Genomic DNA, 19742 nt, shown 5'->3' on the forward strand with positions numbered 1-19742 from the left:
GTTATTTCTTTGCCAACCAAAGTCCGAGTTCAAGGTGCAGCATTTCCCCCAGGACTAAAGATATCCCTCGCCACTACTGTCAAGTAAGACTCCAGTTTTCAACACTGTTACAGATGTGACAATTAGCTATCAAGATCTGAAGCTAAGGTTGTTTCTCCTTTCAGTTCAACTCTAAAGCTGAAGCTCTATAACTTGGCTTCTCTGGAAATTCCAAGGAAATAAGGTGTCCAACTCCTTTTGAAATTCAGTGAAAGTAAACCATCTAACTCCTTTGAAAATTCCAGCCTTAGATCTTTGGCTTTTGCTGTTATGACCAGTGGTTACTGGGAATCAGAGGCAGGGAACTGGAAATCAGAGTCCTGGGCTCTATATTTTTTTACTACCACAGACTTGTCATGTGACCTTGGACCTCACCACCAACTTATCCATCTCTCACACTGGGTAACTATACACCTTTTCAAAGCACCTACCGCTCTCTGGATGAAAAGTTGTGCATATTCAAGCTGTGCTAGTAACTCATTTTTAGGTTCACCAGCAATTAAAATAAAGTTTTTAAATTTCATTTCAGGTTGATCAAAACAAGTTCAATCTGCAACTAAATACTTTGTTTTGATTTTGCATATTTTTAAAAATAAAGTTGAAATGTTCAAAACAGAAAGTTACTTTGAATTGAAAAAAAAATAGAAACAAGATGTTTTTACTCCCCCCCCACCCCCAAAAAAACCAATTTGGTGAAAATGGCAAAAATTTGCTAAATGTTTTGGTGATACCGAATCTATATTTTTTGCCAAGACAAGTTTTGGTTAAAAGTTTTGCCCACCTCTAGCACATATGTAACAGTTAGAAGACCACTGAAATGGCAGAACAAGGCAAGCTCTGGACTGTCCAGGCAGCCTTAACCTGCAATTTGTTTTATTCAAGAAACAAAAAACACAAAGAAAACAGCCTGTTCTAATTCCCATTTTATTTTTTTTTAGAAAATGATACTGTCAGGTCATTTTATTAACTATGGTAGGGTAGTGCTTTGTTTTGGTTATTCTGGCACCTGAAATATCTTCTTTAGAAGCATGAGATCATTTCCTTTCCCTCATTTTCAGTTTGGCAAACCAAGTTTACCCACTAAGCTCCAAAAAAGGCAGCAGCCCCATCAGACTCTCTCAAGACACCCACCAGTCCTTAATCCATTTAAGAATGCCAGAAACAGATAAATTAAATACAAATTCATGTTTGTATCAGTAACACTTAGAGTCTCCAACTGAGGGGCTCCAACTGTTCTGAGCACTGTACAGACACATAATGAGTAACAGTTCCTATCCCAAAGATCCTGCAATATAAACAAACAAAACAGAGGGTGAGAGAGGATACAGGCACAGATAGCTATAGTAACTTATGCAGGTCATACACCAGGTCAGTGGCAGAGCCAGGAATACAACCCAGGTTTCCTGAGTCCCAGTCACTGAACCACAATATTTCTAAAGGAGAAGTTACGCTCCTTGTGCTGTAACTGGCGTTCTTAAAGACGTGTCCCCCTGTGGGTGGCTCCACTTCAGGGCACCTGTGCTCTGTTCCTTTAATCAGAGATTTCTGGTAACTGCCCACTTGGACCATGTAGATGCCCCACACATCCTTGTGCCCCGTGCCCAAGCTATCTACGGCTGTACGAGCAAACCACACTCACTTCCTTCTCCACCGCAAAGAAGAACAAGGGAGACTGAGGTTGGGTAGTGGAGCAGCCACAGGAACACATATCATGCAGTAACTAGAGTTCTCTGAAAGATGAGTAACCTCTGCTTCCTTTCAGTGGTGTCCCTGTGGCTGCTCTTCAGGTGACTCCTGAGCAATACCCCCAGTTAAGGAGGCATGAGGTTCAGAGCAGAGCCAGATACAAAAGAGATAACTGCATTGCCTACAGCAGCATTTGATTTTGCCGCTGGTATGAAGTGTATTTATTAGAAAAAGTATGAAGATGACCAAGTTGCTTCTCTACAGATGTCTGCAATTGGTACCTCCGTAAGTGAGTCTATAGAATTACGTACTGGTCTTGTGAAATGTGCTATCATTCTCAAAGGGGGCTGAACATGAGTTTCATCAAAACAAATCTTAATACAAGCAAAGACCAACTTTGATAACTTCCGTTTTGAAATTACTGAACCCTTGTTTGTCTGCAATGGATACATGTAGTTTAGGAGATCTTCTAAATGGTTTAATCATAGAATCATAGAATATCAGGGTTGGAAGGGACCCCAGAAGGTCATCTAGTCCAACCCCCTGCTCGAAGCAGGACCAATTCCCAGTTAAATCATCCCAGCCAGGGCTTTGTCAAGCCTGACCTTAAAAACCTCTAAGGAAGGAGATTCTACCACCTCCCTAGGTAACGCATTCCAGTGTTTCACCACCCTCTTAGTGAAAAAGTTTTTCCTAATATCCAATCTAAACCTCCCCCATTGCAACTTGAGACCATTACTCCTCGTTCTGTCATCTGCTACCATTGAGAACAGTCTAGAGCCATCCTCTTTGGAACCCCCTTTCAGGTAGTTGAAAGCAGCTATCAAATCCCCCCTCATTCTTCTCTTCCGCAGACTAAACAATCCCAGCTCCCTCAGCCTCTCCTCATAAGTCATGTGCTCTAGACCCCTAATCATTTTTGTTGCCCTTCGCTGGACTCTCTCCAATTTATCCACATCCTTCTTGTAGTGTGGGGCCCAAAACTGGACACAGTACTCCAGATGAGGCCTCACCAGTGTCGAATAGAGGGGAACGATCACATCCCTCGATCTGCTCGCTATGCCCCTACTTATACATCCCAAAATGCCATTGGCCTTCTTGGCAACAAGGGCACACTGTTGACTCATATCCAGCTTCTTGTCCACTGTCACCCCTAGGTCCTTTTCCGCAGAACTGCTGCCTAGCCATTCGGTCCCTAGTCTGTAGCGGTGCATTGGATTCTTCCATCCTAAGTGCAGGACCCTGCACTTATCCTTATTGAACCTCATCAGATTTCTTTTGGCCCAATCCTCCAATTTGTCTAGGTCCTTCTGTATCCTATCCCTCCCCTCCAGCGTATCTACCACTCCTCCCAGTTTAGTATCATCCGCAAATTTGCTGAGAGTGCAATCCACACCATCCTCCAGATCATTTATGAAGATATTGAACAAAACCGGCCCCAGGACCGACCCCTGGGGCACTCCACTTGACACCGGCTGCCAACTAGACATGGAGCCATTGATCACTACCCGTTGAGCCCGACAATCTAGCCAGCTTTCTACCCACCTTATAGTGCATTCATCTAGCCCATACTTCCTTAACTTGCTGACAAGAATACTGTGGGAGACCGTGTCAAAAGCTTTGCTAAAGTCAAGAAACAATACATCCACTGCTTTCCCTTCATCCACAGAACCAGTAATCTCATCATAAAAGGCGATTAGATTAGTCAGGCATGACCTTCCCTTGGTGAATCCATGCTGACTGTTCCTGATCACTTTCCTCTCATGCAAGTGCTTCAGGATTGATTCTTTGAGGACCTGCTCCATGATTTTTCCAGGGACTGAGGTGAGGCTGACCGGCCTGTAGTTCCCAGGATCCTCCTCCTTCCCTTTTTTAAAGATTGGCACTACATTAGCCTTTTTCCAGTCATCCGGGACTTCCCCCGTTCGCCACGAGTTTTCAAAGATAATGGCCAAGGGCTCTGCAATCACAGCCGCCAATTCCTTCAGCACTCTCGGATGTAACTCGTCCGGCCCCATGGACTTGTGCACGTCCAGCTTTTCTAAATAGTCCCTAACCACCTCTATCTCCACAGAGGGCTGGCCATCTTTTCCCCATTCTGTGATGCCCAGCGCAGCAGTCTGGGAGCTGACCTTGTTAGTGAAAACAGAGGCAAAAAAAGCATTGAGTACATTAGCTTTTTCCACATCCTCTGTCACTAGGTTGTCTCCCTCATTCAGTAAGGGGCCCACACTTTCCTTGGCTTTCTATCAAGCCAAGTTTAGTCCTATCAAGACAGAAAGCTATGCCTTCCTGACAGTTACGGTATGGAATATGGCTTCTGGAGTACTCAAGTGTGATTTTGGGGGGAAAACTGGGAAATGAATGGTCTGATTACCATGAAATTCTGAGGACACCTTAGGTAAAAATCTTGGATGTGCCCATGACAACGCTTTCTCTCCGGTGAATATCATAAAAGGCGGCTTGACTGTCATTAAGGCCCCCAGTCCTCCCACCTTTTGGGCAGAAGTGACTGCTCCCATTGACAAATCTAATAAAGAACACGTAGCTAGTGGCTCAAAAGGGTGTTTCATAAGGCAATTAAGTACTAGGCTCAAGTCCCAGATCGGAGTAGGATCTCTGATTTGTGGGGAAATATTCGATAAACCTCTTAGGAATCTTGCCACAGTTAGGTAAGCAAAGCATGAAAAAACCCCTATGGGTGTGTGAAAAGCGGTTTATATGCTGCTAATTGAACCCTAATGGAATTCATAGAAAGACCCCATGTTTTCAGTTCCAATAGGTAATCCAATACCCTGGGAAGAGGAGAGGGAGTTAGAGAAATCCGACGACTGTTATACCAAAGATAATATTGCTACCATTTCTGGGGGTAAGTATTTCTTGTAGATTCTTTTCTACTAGTTCATAAAACGTGTTGTACCTCTGACAAACCAAATATCTCTATTCCCAAGAACCACTGAGGAACCATGCCCGGAGCTTCAAAACCTGTAGGGCTGGAGTGAAGTGTTTGACCAGCATTCTGGGTCAGTAGGTGAGGACCATCAGTAGGGATACCAGACCCTTCTTGGACACATTGGTGCAATCAATAGGACTATGGCTCAATCTTGTTTTATCTTGCTGAGAACCTTTAACAGTAGCAGTGTTAGTAGATATGCATACAGAAGTGCTTTCACCCATGAAATGAGGAACATGTCTCTGATGGATTGGGGATCAAGCCCCCCTCCAGAACAATACCTGATGCGTTTTGCACTGGCTGCCATAGCAAACAGATCAACCTCCAGGAACTCCTAGGCTATGTCTATCATGTGGAGGACTCAAGTTTAGTTCCCATTCATAATTTAGGAAGAAACATGTGGTGAGGTTGTCTGCCATGGTGTTCTGAATACCTGGCCTGTAAAAAGCTGAGATGACTATGCGGTTGGCTATGCACGAATTCCAGACTTTTATCACTTCGGCACAGAGAGATGAGGGAACATGTGCCTCCCTGATGGTTGATATAATACATACATACTACATTTTCTGGCATTATCTTTACTGATTTCAATTTGATTAATAGTAGACAGCGTAGGCAAACATTTTTGATGGCTCTCAATTCCAAGATTGATATGGAGAAGCTATTCTTGTAATGACCACTTTCCCTGTACCTTGTGAGGTCCCAGATGTGCCCTCCAACCCAAAAGTGAAGCATCTGATGTTATCGCTACAGTAGGGGGAATCTGCAAGAATGGAACACCTGTGCAGATTTTGGTCCTTATCCCAGTGGACTGATCGTAGAACCCACTGTAGAACAGACAGTAACAGGTCTAGACTGTGTTCTCTTGGTTTGTAAATCGTTCAAAGCCATCCCTGTAGATCTCAGAAGTGTAGTCTGGGATGCTGCACTACAAAGATGCATACGGACATGTCTCAGCAGCTGAATACAATCTCTTACTGTTACCTAGCACTGCCCTGAATCTTTGAGATGAGATTGACTAGGGAGAGAAATCTGCTAGACAGTAGGTAAGCTGAGAGCCAGCGCTAGGCATAAGCAGACTAAGCAATTGCTGAGGGTCCCAAGCTGCTCAAGGGAACCCCCAATTCATTATTAATATGTTTGGGTGGGCCAAAAAATATTCCTGCTTAGGGCCCCCAACAGGCTAGTACTGGCAGTGGGTAAGCACTGCCTGTCACTGCATCCAGGGAAGCTCCTACAAAAATCTAGACTCTGTAGTAGAATCAAAATGGACTTTTCTAGGTTGATTTGAAGGCGCAGGCTGGGAAACCGAGAACACATGATCTTTACTCATGTTAACACTTCCCAACACAATCTGCCCTGATCAACCAATCACCCATGTATGGGAAAATGATTATACCCAAACAACGTAGGTGAGTGGTAATCACTGACAGAATCTTTGAAAATACCCTCAGTGCTGAAAATAGGCCAAAAGGGCGTATCGTGTATTGGTAGCTCTCGTTTTTTAGAAAACGAAAACCATTTGTGTGAAGGGTAAATGGTGACATGAAAATATGCATCTTGTAGGTCTAGAGTTGCAAACCAATCTCCTACTACTAATGAAGGAATTATAGCTGCAATTTCTGTTGCTTTACATATTTGTTTAGAGACCTGAGGTCTAAAATTGGCCTCCACCCTCCATTCTTTTTTGGAATCAGGAAGTACTCTGAACAGAATACTCTTCCCCTGTGTTGCACAGGAACTGGTTCTATTTGCTCCTAAATGTAGAAGAGAGGTCACCTGCTGCTCTAGCAATTGATCATAAGAGAGGTCCCTGAAGAGGGGGGAGAGAGATTTGAAACAGACAGTGTAACCATATGTTATAAACTTCCAGGGCCCATTTGTCCATCATTATATGCTCCCATGCATCCTGAAAATGAGAAAGGAGGCATCTGAAAGGAGGAAGGGAGGCAAGATGCTGCAGCTGTAAGAACTTGTCAGTTGAATGGTTGAGACTCTCTACCAACCCACCAAAACTGTCGCTTGGAGGACACAGAAGGATGAGAAGATGTAGCTGAAGGAGGTTTCTTGGGTATCTTAGTTTCTTTGCTGGGGGTTCAGAGGGTTTAATATACATTGAATACAGGTCTGGGCGTGTTCTTTGGGCTACCTGAGACCTACTAAATCTCCCTTTCTTTATAGGAATGTAAATCCCTAGGGATCGCAGCATGGCTCGAGTCCTTTAAAGTGTGAAGAGATGTATTAGTCAAGTCCACAAAGAGCATGCAAGCATCAAACGGTAGGTCTTCGACAATACTCCGAACCTCTCTTGTAAAGCCCGGCAGCTGTACCCAAGACACTCTTCTCATGACCCCTGCAGTGGAGAGGGACCATGCTGCAGTACTGCCACCTGCAAGGAGGCCTGGAGTGACAACTTTGCCAGGAACTGACCTTATAGAATGGATTTAAACTGGTCCCGATAGTCTTCTGGTAGATGCTAACTTATAAGACATTCAATTATATTAAGTGAAATAGTCGCATTTTCCCACGAGTGCCGGACGGTTTGCTATCCTGAAGCGTGGCTGAAGCATAAGATTTACAACCAAAAAGATTGAGCCTGTGGTGGGTCCCTGCTGAACAGGGTGGGCTTCAAGTTATGCTGTCTGCCTCGTTCATGAACAGCCTCCACTACTAGGGAATTCAGAGCTGGGTGAAAAAACAGAAAGTCTGATTGTTTCGCTGGAACATATTTTTATCCTCCCTCTTGAACATAGGCAATGTGGCAGCAGGGCTTTGCCAAACCATCTGAGCGGGCTCCACAAGAACGTCCTTGACTGGAATGGCAATCTTCATAGATGTGGAAGTGTGTAAAATATCTAGGCGTTTATGGTGGGACTCCTCAACCTCCTCCAAGAGAGTCTGCATGTCAGCAATCCACATCATCAGGTTCTGAAACTGCCTGAAGTCATCAGTCATAGGAGGTGGGGGAAGCATGACAGCTTCATCAGAATAGCCTCACGATAGGGGAGGCAACTTTTAAATCACGGGGAGCCTAGCATTCCTGAGCAAAACTGGCAAAAATTTAACCCCTAAAAGGAGAAATCTCTTAACTATACAACTACCTCTATGAATAAAAAAGGGGGAAGGAGGGTGTTTGGTTTTTTTGATAAAATTGTTCCACCAACTGTAACACTATAAGATAAGTAACTATCTGAGAAAAAGCTAAATATTACAGAACAGGCACACAGTAGACTCCATCTCAGGCCAAAGGGGCTTTGCTCACACAGCCCCAGATAGCCTTGGCGCATTCACAGGCCAAACAGGCACAGCTACCAAACCTCTCCATCAAAGGTGCAGGTGCCCCTGAAGTGGAGCACCCACAGGGACACTGCTCTAAGAAGAACTTGACACTTCTGCAGCAGACACTAAGTCATTTAACATCTTTTCCCTTCCAGTCACTAAAATGCTGAGTGAAATCCTGCTTTCCAATTTCAAGCAGGGCTAAAATTAACATAACAGCTCACACAGCACTTAGTCCAAAGCCCATCAATGACAGAGCTCAAATGGAGCTGCTGCTACAAACAGAACACAAATTACTACCTTTAGGCCACAACAACTTTTTTTAAATTCTTGACAAAGGAGTAAGACTTAAAACACCTAGAGCACAAGGAACTGGTCCTCCCATCAGATAATTTCAGCTTTCAAATATCATGGCACTCTCTCTAGAGCAGGGGTTCCCAAACTACGGTACACTTACCCCAGGAATCGGGGTAGCCGTGTTAGTCTGGATCTGTAAAAGCGTCTAAGAGTCCTGTGGCACCTTAAAGACTAACAGACGTATTGGAGCATAAGCTTTCATGGGTGAATACCCACTTCGTCGGATGCATGCCAGGAAGTACCCCAGGAAGTACACAAGACATCTCTGGGGGGTACACGGGAGAAATTGTGTAATGGTGGATTTCCTCAATTATTTTATTTATTGCATTTTCATAATAGGCTACTTAGAGCTTTAAAACTATGGGAATTTATTATATAAAATATGGTAGTTAATTTACATCAAGATGTACCAATGAGAACACAGATACACTGAGGTACAGAGCCCTCACTTCCAATCACCGTACAGCGCGGGTTCAGTTGCCCAGCAACTGTCCATTCTACCTGAGCTCAGAACCTAGTCGGGGTATTTTCAGTTGTATATGTTGCACTATAACTATATCTGTTTGTAACAGTGAAATATGGACAGATGGCTAAAGACAGGTAGCATTAAGAAGAACACACAAAGTATCACTGATGAGAAGGGATGGGATACATGGTCAGCTGGAAGGTCTGGAAGGGGGTATGCAATAAAAAAAAGTTTGGGAACCTCTGCTCTAGACAAAACAAGCTTGTCAAATGGATGTGGAAATCCAGCAGACATTTTAAAAATATGAACGTAACTTCTATATGAAAAAATGCCTGTCCGTGCAGCAGTATTGATGGCAACCTGAGAAGGGGTAGAGAAAGTGCGTTTTCACAGTCTGTATCAAGGAGAGGACCAGTAAAAGTGAAATGAAGGTGAGAGCCAACACACGATTGCCTACCTATGTTAGGCATTACCAAAGTGCCTACCACCTTGATATACAACAGTTTACCAGCACAAAAATCAAATATGTTTGTTGGCATGTAAGTATCTAGTTTATGAAGTTGTTGAAGAACAGCTGCAAACGTAAAATAAGTATTCAAACTCAGCAACAACAGAATCAGACAATGAATCCTTTGTCAGAGACTTTTTTTTTTTAAACCACATTCAAACAACAGGAATTTAGCATGTTCAAAGAAAGCCAGCCTTCTTCCTCCTCCTCCAACTACAATCCCCTACAATTTAGTGGAAAAAATACAGAGCCAATTTTGCTTGTGTTGCTCTTGCAATGATTGGGAAACAATGAATTTTTCCCTTGAGATTTAAAGCCATCTTTACATTTTTCGTCTGCTCCCATAGCTATCTATAGGGGAGACAGACACAAGAGAGATATTTAAAGTTCAAAAAAGTACAGAATGGTTACAGCAGCAGGGTCAAAGTTTTGTTAAGTAAGGCTAAGAAAGCTGTGAGTTTTTTCTGGTTCAAAGATTGAGAGGACAGTTTTTTAGAAGTTGCAGTCAGTTGAAGTACCATTTAAAAAAAACAAAACCACACACCCCCCCAAAAACCCAAAACCAAATTTGAGTAGTACTGCAACCCTGGGTGCCACATTGCAACACCACTCATTAAAATTTGGCCCACCCATCCCTCTGCCATGATGGAGGGGCACCCAAGCCAAATTTGAGTGAGTGACATTGTGACCTGGCACAGGGAGATCACAATGCCACTGAAATTTGCCCCAATAGTACAAAGTTACAGTGTGTATCATTTGCATTTATCACTCCAGAAAGTAGGTACAAATTCTGCATCTAAATTTATAACCTGAAGAAGATGAGCTATGGAGAATATTAATACAAATCTAAGAACAAAATATTTTGGAACTTACGTATATGAAGATAAACTGCTGTCATAAGTTGACACTATGCCATAATTTTCTTCATTGTAACGAAACATGTCATTAGGATCCCATCCATTAGACTAGAAGAAAATGAGGTTTATTTTTCAAAATGACACTGGAAACATTTCCCTAAGATTTATGGCTGTTGCCAGAAATTTTAAACTTTTGCCCTTACTCCTGGATTTACCAATCAGATAGTGAAATTATAAACCCAAAACAGTATCTAACACATATTTTACCCTCAAAACCCAGTATTGCCGCTAGTGTCTTGTCATTCCCATTTGGCACTATATTATGTACTGGCTTACATTAGCCAAAAGCTTCGATTCCTTTGCAGAAAGTGGCAATCAGATGCATCCATTTCTGAAATATGGAATAGTGTTCCTCCCTGTGGCAAGTACTGGAACTTTTCAAATGCACTACCAACACAAGTATCTAACAGGAGACCCTCCTTGATCTCACACAAAAGCAACATGATCTCCCCATTTCTCAGTGAAGTGTTGTGTGCCACAGTAACAGCTTTACTAAGATTGTTACTTTTACAAAACATACAGTATGTTTACTACAATATTTTTATAAATATTTAATAGTTGTTGACCCAATAAGGTGGATATATAGAAAGAACAGGACCTATTTGAATATTAGTATTCATAAGGTAAGTGATCTCTGCAACATTACAGAACAAAGATTTCTTGAACCATTACTGTTAGTCTCCTCTAATCTACAATGCTAATTTCTTCTTATTCTTACATATTAAGAACTTTGTGTCCTTTAGTAAAAGGATGCATTATAGCATAGAACTAGTCGCTATACCATACACAGCAAATCAAGACAATGTAATAGATGTAGGAACTCATTCAAGACCAGTCTCCATCAAGTAATTCAGGACCCTCAGAGACAGTGTTTCGGCACTTCAATTAACCACCACCACAGTGGTGTCCGAGATTCAGTTATTCCTTTTAAAATTGTAGGAGAAACTGTGATATCCATTGGCAAATGATGAATTTTCATGACAATACATGTTTACACTACATAGCCATGCTACTTAAACAGTTTAGCTTAAACTAAAATTCCATTCTAGATTGAAATTAAGGGACACCATGAGGCAAAACAACCTGTTTTCTAGAAAAATTTCAATGTATAATAAATTTTACTTACAACATCTGTCTCTAAAGCCTCAAGCTCCTCAGTGGTAGTGGTCTCGCCTCCATCCCATGGTTCAAGGTCCTTCTCTTTGTGTTCACCATTTACTTTCACACCAATGGCTGAATCAGTAAAAGCATCTACAATCGAGATGCACATTTGGTTAAACAAAGGAAAACACAATACACACAGGTGTTTGAGGAATAACCAAATGTAAATGCATTATAAGTAAAGTACACTAGCATGATCCAAAACTGTCAGAGTTAACATATTAATTGAGAATAAATTCAAAACTAGGATGTGTTAAGACTTCTGTTTCTGAATCGTGTACACATGTATACAAAATATGTTTTAGTTATGATGCAATTACTTAGTTTCAGCTAAGTGTCAGCTAACACTGAAAACTGAAAGGTAGGCATCAGGAAAGAGTTGTTGTTGCCTTTGATTTAAGAAAAATCAAAGAGCATTAACATTAAGTAGGAATATGCCTTTAATCATATACAGTATTGCTTCAAGAGAGTAACATCATTGTTCTAAGAGATAAAATATTCACTGATGTTTTGAATGTACTACTTGAAACAAAAATGCTGTTGAATACAACTATACTCTAACATATTACAGACACCAAAAAACATTATGCAGATTTACTCACCCCTAAGCCCAGAATGTCTAAGATGTGTCTTAAATTATACCTCCCCTCTTTGACTCAATCCCAGTTTCTTTCATTTCAATGATTACTTGACACCCGTGTTCACACCTTTACAGTCTCTCCATAAAAGAGCCCTGCAATGCTTGGAATTATCCATTAGCTTAATATACCAGTATTACAATGTGAAGTTGCTGAAAACACATTTTTCTAGAAGAAGCTTGTTTAAGTAGCAACTTACCCAAATTACATAAAATTCAAAAACTCTCTACGCACATTCAACAACTATAAAACTAGAGAACTAGAAACATATGAAACGGTATTATGAACATACCACTAGGCAGGTGTACTAAGCTACTCCAATCAGTAATTGGATCATGAACTTTTATTTGCAGGCTCATTTATGTTCTATTCAAACCAGACTGTAAGAGTATATTTAAATACTTTATTAAAAATGATGCCATTCAGAATTAAGACAGCCAAGCTTTAATATTTATGACCTAAACAAGCTCAAAGCTGCCTGCAGATTCTTAAATGCATTTTTAAAAAAGGAATTACTTTATAAACCCATTTTTTCATTTTGTAAATGGCTTTCAGTCTAGTTTTGAATCAGAACTATACACTTTTCATTACAAATATACAGATGGAAATAAGCAGTCATTTTGACAGTAAAATCTGGGTTTCTCCTAAGATTTTAGGAAAAGGTAGGGACCAAGCCAATAGATTGTCCCTGAAGTGGAAGAATGCAGCTTTAATTTATTTTGGCAGTGTCTGAAATTGTATTGAAGAGGAACGCACACTGAAGCCATTGTGAGAAGAGTTTACATTTATATAAAAGATTTACTTGGCCACTAATCTGTTACATTTCATCTGCAATCACTGAAGACATGTTTTAATTAAGGCTGTCAACACAGCCTAACTCTTATTCCAACTTTATCCAGTTTCAGAGTCAAATTCTGTGCTTAGATCACCACAATTTGTTGCAGCAATTATTCCGTAACAACATTCAGCGTTATGTCTTATAAAATACATACTGAGCTCATATATGGCATAGCAAGACCAAATAGGATACTTGTGAAGGATTAAGCATTTAAGCATAAACAGCTTTGTTAATTAGCAAATACGGTATAAAAATTAAGGAAGGTGTATAAAGATAAGACAACTGAATTATATTAGCTTAATATGAAAGTTTCCCCGAACATGAAAGACCCATTAAAGAAAAAGAAACCACACGAGAGGAAAATACCCTGACGGGGCCACGTCACTTTTAGGGCTTGTTATGTGAAAAATTAGTATCAAGTCAGCTTGTAAAATGTCATTGCAGAGTCTGCCAATGAAAGCAATGATAGCACCTTCCTCCTTGAAGGCTGGCACTTTTTAGTGAGGTTATACTTTAACCTGTTACTGCCACCTAGGTTGTGCCTGTAAAGGCACTTGGGCTACTTACTTGAAAGCTGTTCTGGAGCAGAGCAATTTATTTAGTACCATACCACTTTGTAGTTTTGAGACAATATTTTGCATACTGCAAGCAATTAAAATGCAAGAGCTAAAAATCAATTTTCTACAAGGCTCAGAACAAAAAAAAAGTAAAATTTTCTAAAAATGATTCTGTGAAATTATGCATGCATGTTTTATAGTGCCATAAATGTGCGGGCAGAGGCATTAAATTTCCATTACATATTATGGAAACAAGAGCATTATGAAAAGGCAAGATGCAGAAACACAGAGTGACCATCAAAAAAAAAAAAGTTACCTGTTTCTGAAGGAACTACAATAGATATGGAAAGAGAAAAAAAATTGAAAATCAGATAAAAATACACATTCAATTTTTCAAGCGTTTCACATTACATGGTTAAATTCAGACATGGTTAAACTTCATTTATTTTGAAGTTTGATCATAAATCTTTATGAATCCTTCATCTTTGAAAAATATGACAGCCATACGTCTCATTCAAATTTTAATAAACATGTCCCTCCATTCACAGCTCCCTCTATCCCCCCGATTCTGCCTTCTAAAAGCATCTCAACCTATTCGACAAATCTTCAGGGTGAGGAGTTCTGAAAAAGCATCTAAACAGCACCAAGAAAAAAAGATGACCCCATTACTTCCTACTTGTAGAGTATATAAAAAAATAACTTTCAATGTTTATCACTATTAAATACAAAATAAAATGTAAGTGTTACATCAAGCCAAAGTTAAATGGTAACAAAAGAACGTGTCTGTTTTTAAAAAAAGCACATTCTCTTGGGATGACTATATTTACCTATATGGCAAAGCAGCAACCTAATGAACTCAATGGCTCCTACATTCGTATGAAGTACAAAATGTATCATCTCAGATCAAGACATTGAGTGGTCTCCAAACTCACTCTTGGAGTCATTGTTTATCCAAGAGGGAAACCCAGTTTCAAACTGCACCACAGCAGCAACTGGAAAAGTCATTTCCAACAGAATACGGTGAGTATCAGGTAAGACAGTAACCAGGTAGAGAGGGATTTACAACTTTTTGCATGTTATTGAGACTTCTAGTTTCTATGAAGTGGCCTCAAGAGACAATGCTGAAGTACGCCACTTACAGTGTGAATAAATACTACCTGAATGATATTTTATCTATCTTGCCCATCCACTCCTTGTCTTAGATATTGGGGGTGGAGGGAGACAAAAAACATTCAATTGAGCTCTATAAAAAGCTAGAAAGGTTAAAGGGAAAAAATATGCTGTCTGATGAGGTTTACAGAACTAGCAGCAGCCTCTAATCTACAAATCACATAATTTGTAAGTGTTTAAAAACAGTAACATATAGTTGTGTATAGTCATCCTTATCAAGATGATTAATATCAGAATCCAGTACTATTATGAAGCAATGCAGAGGCACTGTTGTTTTCACCTATGCCTCACGTTGGACACGTTTTCATCAAGTTACAGAGCATGGCTCCACAAGCTTAACCATCAGGATGGATCTCAAATGCGAAAAATACAGTTACCCAAACACATACTGAAAAAAACCTGACTTCTAGTCACATGACTCCAATCTCATGTGCAGCCTCCGAACAAACTTTGTGTGTGTGACAGAGAGAGAGAGAGTCAATTGAAGCTCATGTGACTCCTTGCAGAAGAATCCCAATAATATGCCACGTTCACTTACTTCACTGAAGGCGATCTGAGAACTTTGATAGCTTAGGTTAATTTAGAAAGCCACATGGAGAACATGAAGCAGTAATCTAAAAGCTAAATAAGTACACACAGGGCATTGAGGTAAAAACAAACAAGAAGTGAGTTAGCAAAGTTAATAAGCAACTGAACATTCTGGAAAACGAGAGAAAAGCAAAGAATTCCTAAAACAAAAAAGTGCTCTTATTTTTTGATGAGTGTTAACATGGAAGACAGTCGAATACATGGAGTGCTGCTACAAATGTCAATCTGCAGCATGGTAACCGACAGGACTGTGAAACATGCTTAGCATCTATTGTATATGGCACTTCATATCACCAAAGCACTTCATGAACTATTCCCATGACACTTTGAGTGAGAGAGAGAGAAAGAGAGAGAAAGACAAGTCCACAATCAATCCCATTTTATACCTGGTAAGACTGAGGCAAAGAGATTAAGTAATGAGTGGACTTAGGCAAGTGAAGCCAGCAACAGCTGGAGATGTCACAGTTCCTGGCTAGTCCCATGCTACCTCTCTGACCTGATGAGGACACAGAATCCTCACCAGGGCACTAGAGTTTTAGCATTCAAATGCTTTTCTTTCCTGTTTTGAATCCTGCAATTGAGCAGTAAAGAATCTCAATGGCATTCCTTTCTCTACATGGCAAAACTGTATGGTATGCAAAGATAAGAGATATATATACACATGTTCTGAGAAGCTTCAGATTAATATGTTCTTGAACAAGTTAGAGACAAGCTTGTCAGGGCTAGAGAGTGACTAGGGAGATTAGCATGAAATGTTTCATTTGCTCTTGTTTTCATGAGTAAGTAGGTTCTAAGTTGTTAGATGCATATTCTAATTATTGCCCCATAAGCATGACTGGGAGGTTCAGATTTTACTAAACCAGTGTGCTTTATAGTCCACTGATGTTCAAATTACTTCTCAAACTGAAACCAAGTTTGCTTTTGCTTGAAGTAAATTGTGGTTTTAGCTTAAATGTTTTAAGAGTAACAACTCTGCTGTGTATTGTCCCTGCCTACTACTGACTTTTTGGGGGGGGGGGGGGGGGCAGGGAAGAGATTTAATGATGAAACAAAAGCTTGCCACGGTTTACAGACGACGACCCTGGCGACCACCCTTTCTGCGAGTGCTGTCAGAGGGGATGGGGGTGACATCCTCAATGCGCCCAATCTTCATTCCAGAACGAGCGAGAGCTCCGAGGGCCGACTGGGCACCAGGTCCACGAGTCTTGGTCCTATCTCCACCTGTAACTCACAGCTTGATGTGAAGGGCAGTGATGCCCAGCTCCTTGCACAGCTGGGCAACATCCCTGGCTGCCAACATAGCAGCATAGAGCAAAGACTCGTCTCTGTCGGCCTTCACCTGAATACCACCAGCCACTCGGCAGACGGGTTCCTTGCCAGAGAGATCAGTTACATGGACAAAAGTGTCATTGAAGGAAGCGAAGATATGGCAGACGCCAAACATGTTTTCCCCTTCGGCAACCTGCAGTCCCAGAGCATCAGAACAAGCTTCCACCACTGCACAGTTACATTTCTTTCCTTTGTTCATATTATACCTACTGCCATTCCCCTGCTGACACAGTTGGTCTGGAAGGATGCCACCTCCACCATTACACTCCCCCAAAAGAACTTAACAGCTATTTCCCTTTGCTTTTTTATATTTTAAACTGGTGGTACTAGCTCGGATTTACAGCATTGTCAAAGTACTGTAAACAAAACGCTTCAGAATCCTGCAGTTGGAATAGCAGAACCCACCCTCTTGAATTACTTTCTCTTAAGAGGGAAGCCAATCAGCCACATCTGAGCCTTGTTCCAATTTAAAACACGAGAGCTGGCACTGCGAGCTGGCATTTTAAATCAAGACAGCTTTTAGGACTACAAGAAATGCTGGAAGAGACTCACTCTGCTGAGCCATAAATGCAAGGTAGTGGGCAGCTGCTGAAAAGTGTACATGAGCCTGGTCTGAATTTAAGTACTCTGTAGTCTGCTATCTAAGTATTTAGGAACACAGAGTGGCTTAATGGTCACCTATTACTGAAGTTCTGTTCTGCATATTAAGGGCTGGATTTTCAGCCTTTTGATTCTACAAGCACAACCTGTACCCATACTTGGCAGGTACTTGTGACAAAGGCTATGAATAAGTACAAATAGCTTCATATTTATTTCCTTGTGCATATTCATTTACAGAAGCTAAAAAGGGAAGCAGCCTGACTGTCTTGAGCTGCCCAGTTAGCTTTATTCATCAAGCTACCCACACAGAGTAAGGCCCTAATCCTGCAATGGGATGCGTTGGCACCAACCCTTTCACCTACAGAGTTCTACTGTAGCCAACGGGAGTCCACATGGGCATAGAAGCCAACATGAGCTCACACAGACTTTTTAAAAATAAACTGGTAATGAGCCCACTGCAACTAACCTCTTACCTTTCTTCCCTACTTCAAAATTTCCGTAGTCTGTAGGCATTCCTCTCAACTGCACAGTCTGAGACTCAATCATTTCCCCTCGCTGCCATGGTATATTAGAATATGCCAGACACTAGAATTATTGGGCACTAGTAATGTACTAGAAAAGAGTTGTTTTAACAAATGATCTATTAGCATCACAGGGAAAAATGAGTAGGGAAAGGAAATTGTTATTTGCCAGTGGAGCAGACGGGCTTTTACCAAATAAATTGGAAAGAACCCTGTAGATGGAAAAAGAGAATATGGTAAGCCTACTTGCACTCTAGCTTTTGTTACCTGTCCAGGCCCTAAAGACTCCACTTATCAAACACCACATCTGCCACATCAGTCAGCCAAGGTGATAGTTTCAGCGGGCTCTTTCACTAAAGATTCCCCATTTCCAGGCAAGAAACCTGCATGTCTCCTGTAGAAAGCCTTGAATATGACCAGAAATGGACTGAGCTGTCCCATTCTTCCACCTCCAATATCAGCTTGGAGTTGAGACAGTTTCTGTCCTATCCACTTTGACAGGAAGAATCTTCTGTGGGATGATTGGTTATGACATAGCAGATTTAGGGATAATATCAAAATTCTCTTCACCATTCTCAGTTCTGTGGACCATGGTCTTTGGGGCTACTCTAAGGCTCAGAACCATTGTTTAACTGCACTTCCAGATCACAAAACTCCACAACAGCAGAACAGAATATGCATGTACAGAGGTAAAAATCCACAGGATTGAAGAGGAGACTGGCTTTTACCGAATCAGGATACAGCTACAGAATTTTAGAACTAAGACCTCATGAAGGGAACATTTGTCTGAAGCACTCCCCAGAAAACTATTAGCCCCTGAACATTTTTTTAGACACTACTCCGCTACATGCAAAGACTGCCAGCTGAGCCTGTCCTGCAACACAGCAGAGATGTCACCTGAATGAAAGGGCCATTTCTTTAAAAACTGAGCTGCCTTTCACTCTGGCCAGACTGTCCACTAACTAACTACTTCACAGCAGAGAGTTCAAGAGCTAGGCAGAGCTTTAAAAACTTTGTTGGCTTCTGGACATGTTCTTTTGAAATCTACAGAATTTAGTTGGCTGTGTTTTATATCACACATAGTGTTGTCAAAATTAACTAGGCTCTACAATGTATCCATTTCCAGTACAAATAGAATCATAGAATATCAGGGTTGGAAGGGACCCCAGAAGGTCATCTAGTCCAACCCCCTGCTCGAAGCAGGACCAATTCCCAGTTAAATCATCCCAGCCAGGGCTTTGTCAAGCCTGACCTTAAAAACCTCTAAGGAAGGAGATTCTACCACCTCCCTAGGTAACGCATTCCAGTGTTTCACCACCCTCTTAGTGAAAAAGTTTTTCCTAATATCCAATCTAAACCTCCTCCATTGCAACTTGAGACCATTACTCCTCGTTCTGTCATCTGCTACCATTGAGAACAGTCTAGAGCCATCCTCTTTGGAACCCCCTTTCAGGTAGTTGAAAGTAGCTATCAAATCCCCCCTCATTCTTCTCTTCTGCAGACTAAACAATCCCAGCTCCCTCAGCCTCTCCTCATAAGTCATGTGCTCTAGACCCCTAATCATTTTTGTTGCCCTTCGCTGGACTCTCTCCAATTTATCCACATCCTTCTTGTAGTGTGGGGCCCAAAACTGGACACAGTACTCCAGATGAGGCCTCACCAGTGTCGAATAGAGGGGAACGATCACGTCCCTTGATCTGCTCGCTATGCCCCTACTTATACATCCCAAAATGCCATTGGCCTTCTTGGCAACAAGGGCACACTGCTGACTCATATCCAGCTTCTTGTCCACTGTCACCCCTAGGTCCTTTTCCGCAGAACTGCTGCCTAGCCATTCGGTCCCTAGTCTGTAGCGGTGCATTGGATTCTTCCGTCCTAAGTGTAGGACCCTGCACTTATCCTTATTGAACCTCATCAGATTTCTTTTGGCCCAATCCTCCAATTTGTCTAGGTCCTTCTGTATCCTATCCCTCCCCTCCAGCGTATCTACCACTCCTCCCAGTTTAGTATCATCCGCAAATTTGCTGAGAGTGCAATCCACACCATCCTCCAGATCATTTATGAAGATATTGAACAAAACCGGCCTCAGGACCGACCCCTGGGGCACTCCACTTGACACCGGCTGCCAACTAGAC

General features: G+C 41.4%; 1 protein-coding gene across 5 annotated transcripts in view; it reads right to left on the reverse strand.

Moving 5' to 3' along the window:
* ATXN2 (ataxin 2) overlaps positions 1 to 19742 on the reverse strand; it is a 72210-nt gene that overhangs the window by 35506 nt on the left and 16962 nt on the right. For all 5 annotated transcript variants that reach the window (XM_074973176.1, XM_074973178.1, XM_074973174.1 and 2 more), the window contains exons 6-8: positions 13716 to 13730; positions 11332 to 11456; positions 10162 to 10253 (exon numbers count right to left, since the gene is read on the reverse strand). In XM_074973176.1, the coding sequence (XP_074829277.1) occupies positions 10162 to 10253; positions 11332 to 11456; positions 13716 to 13730 (232 nt within the window). The remainder of the gene's footprint in view (positions 1 to 10161; positions 10254 to 11331; positions 11457 to 13715; positions 13731 to 19742) is intronic.

Source organism: Natator depressus, chromosome 15, assembly GCF_965152275.1.
Source record: "Natator depressus isolate rNatDep1 chromosome 15, rNatDep2.hap1, whole genome shotgun sequence".
NCBI lineage: Eukaryota > Metazoa > Chordata > Testudines > Cheloniidae > Natator > Natator depressus.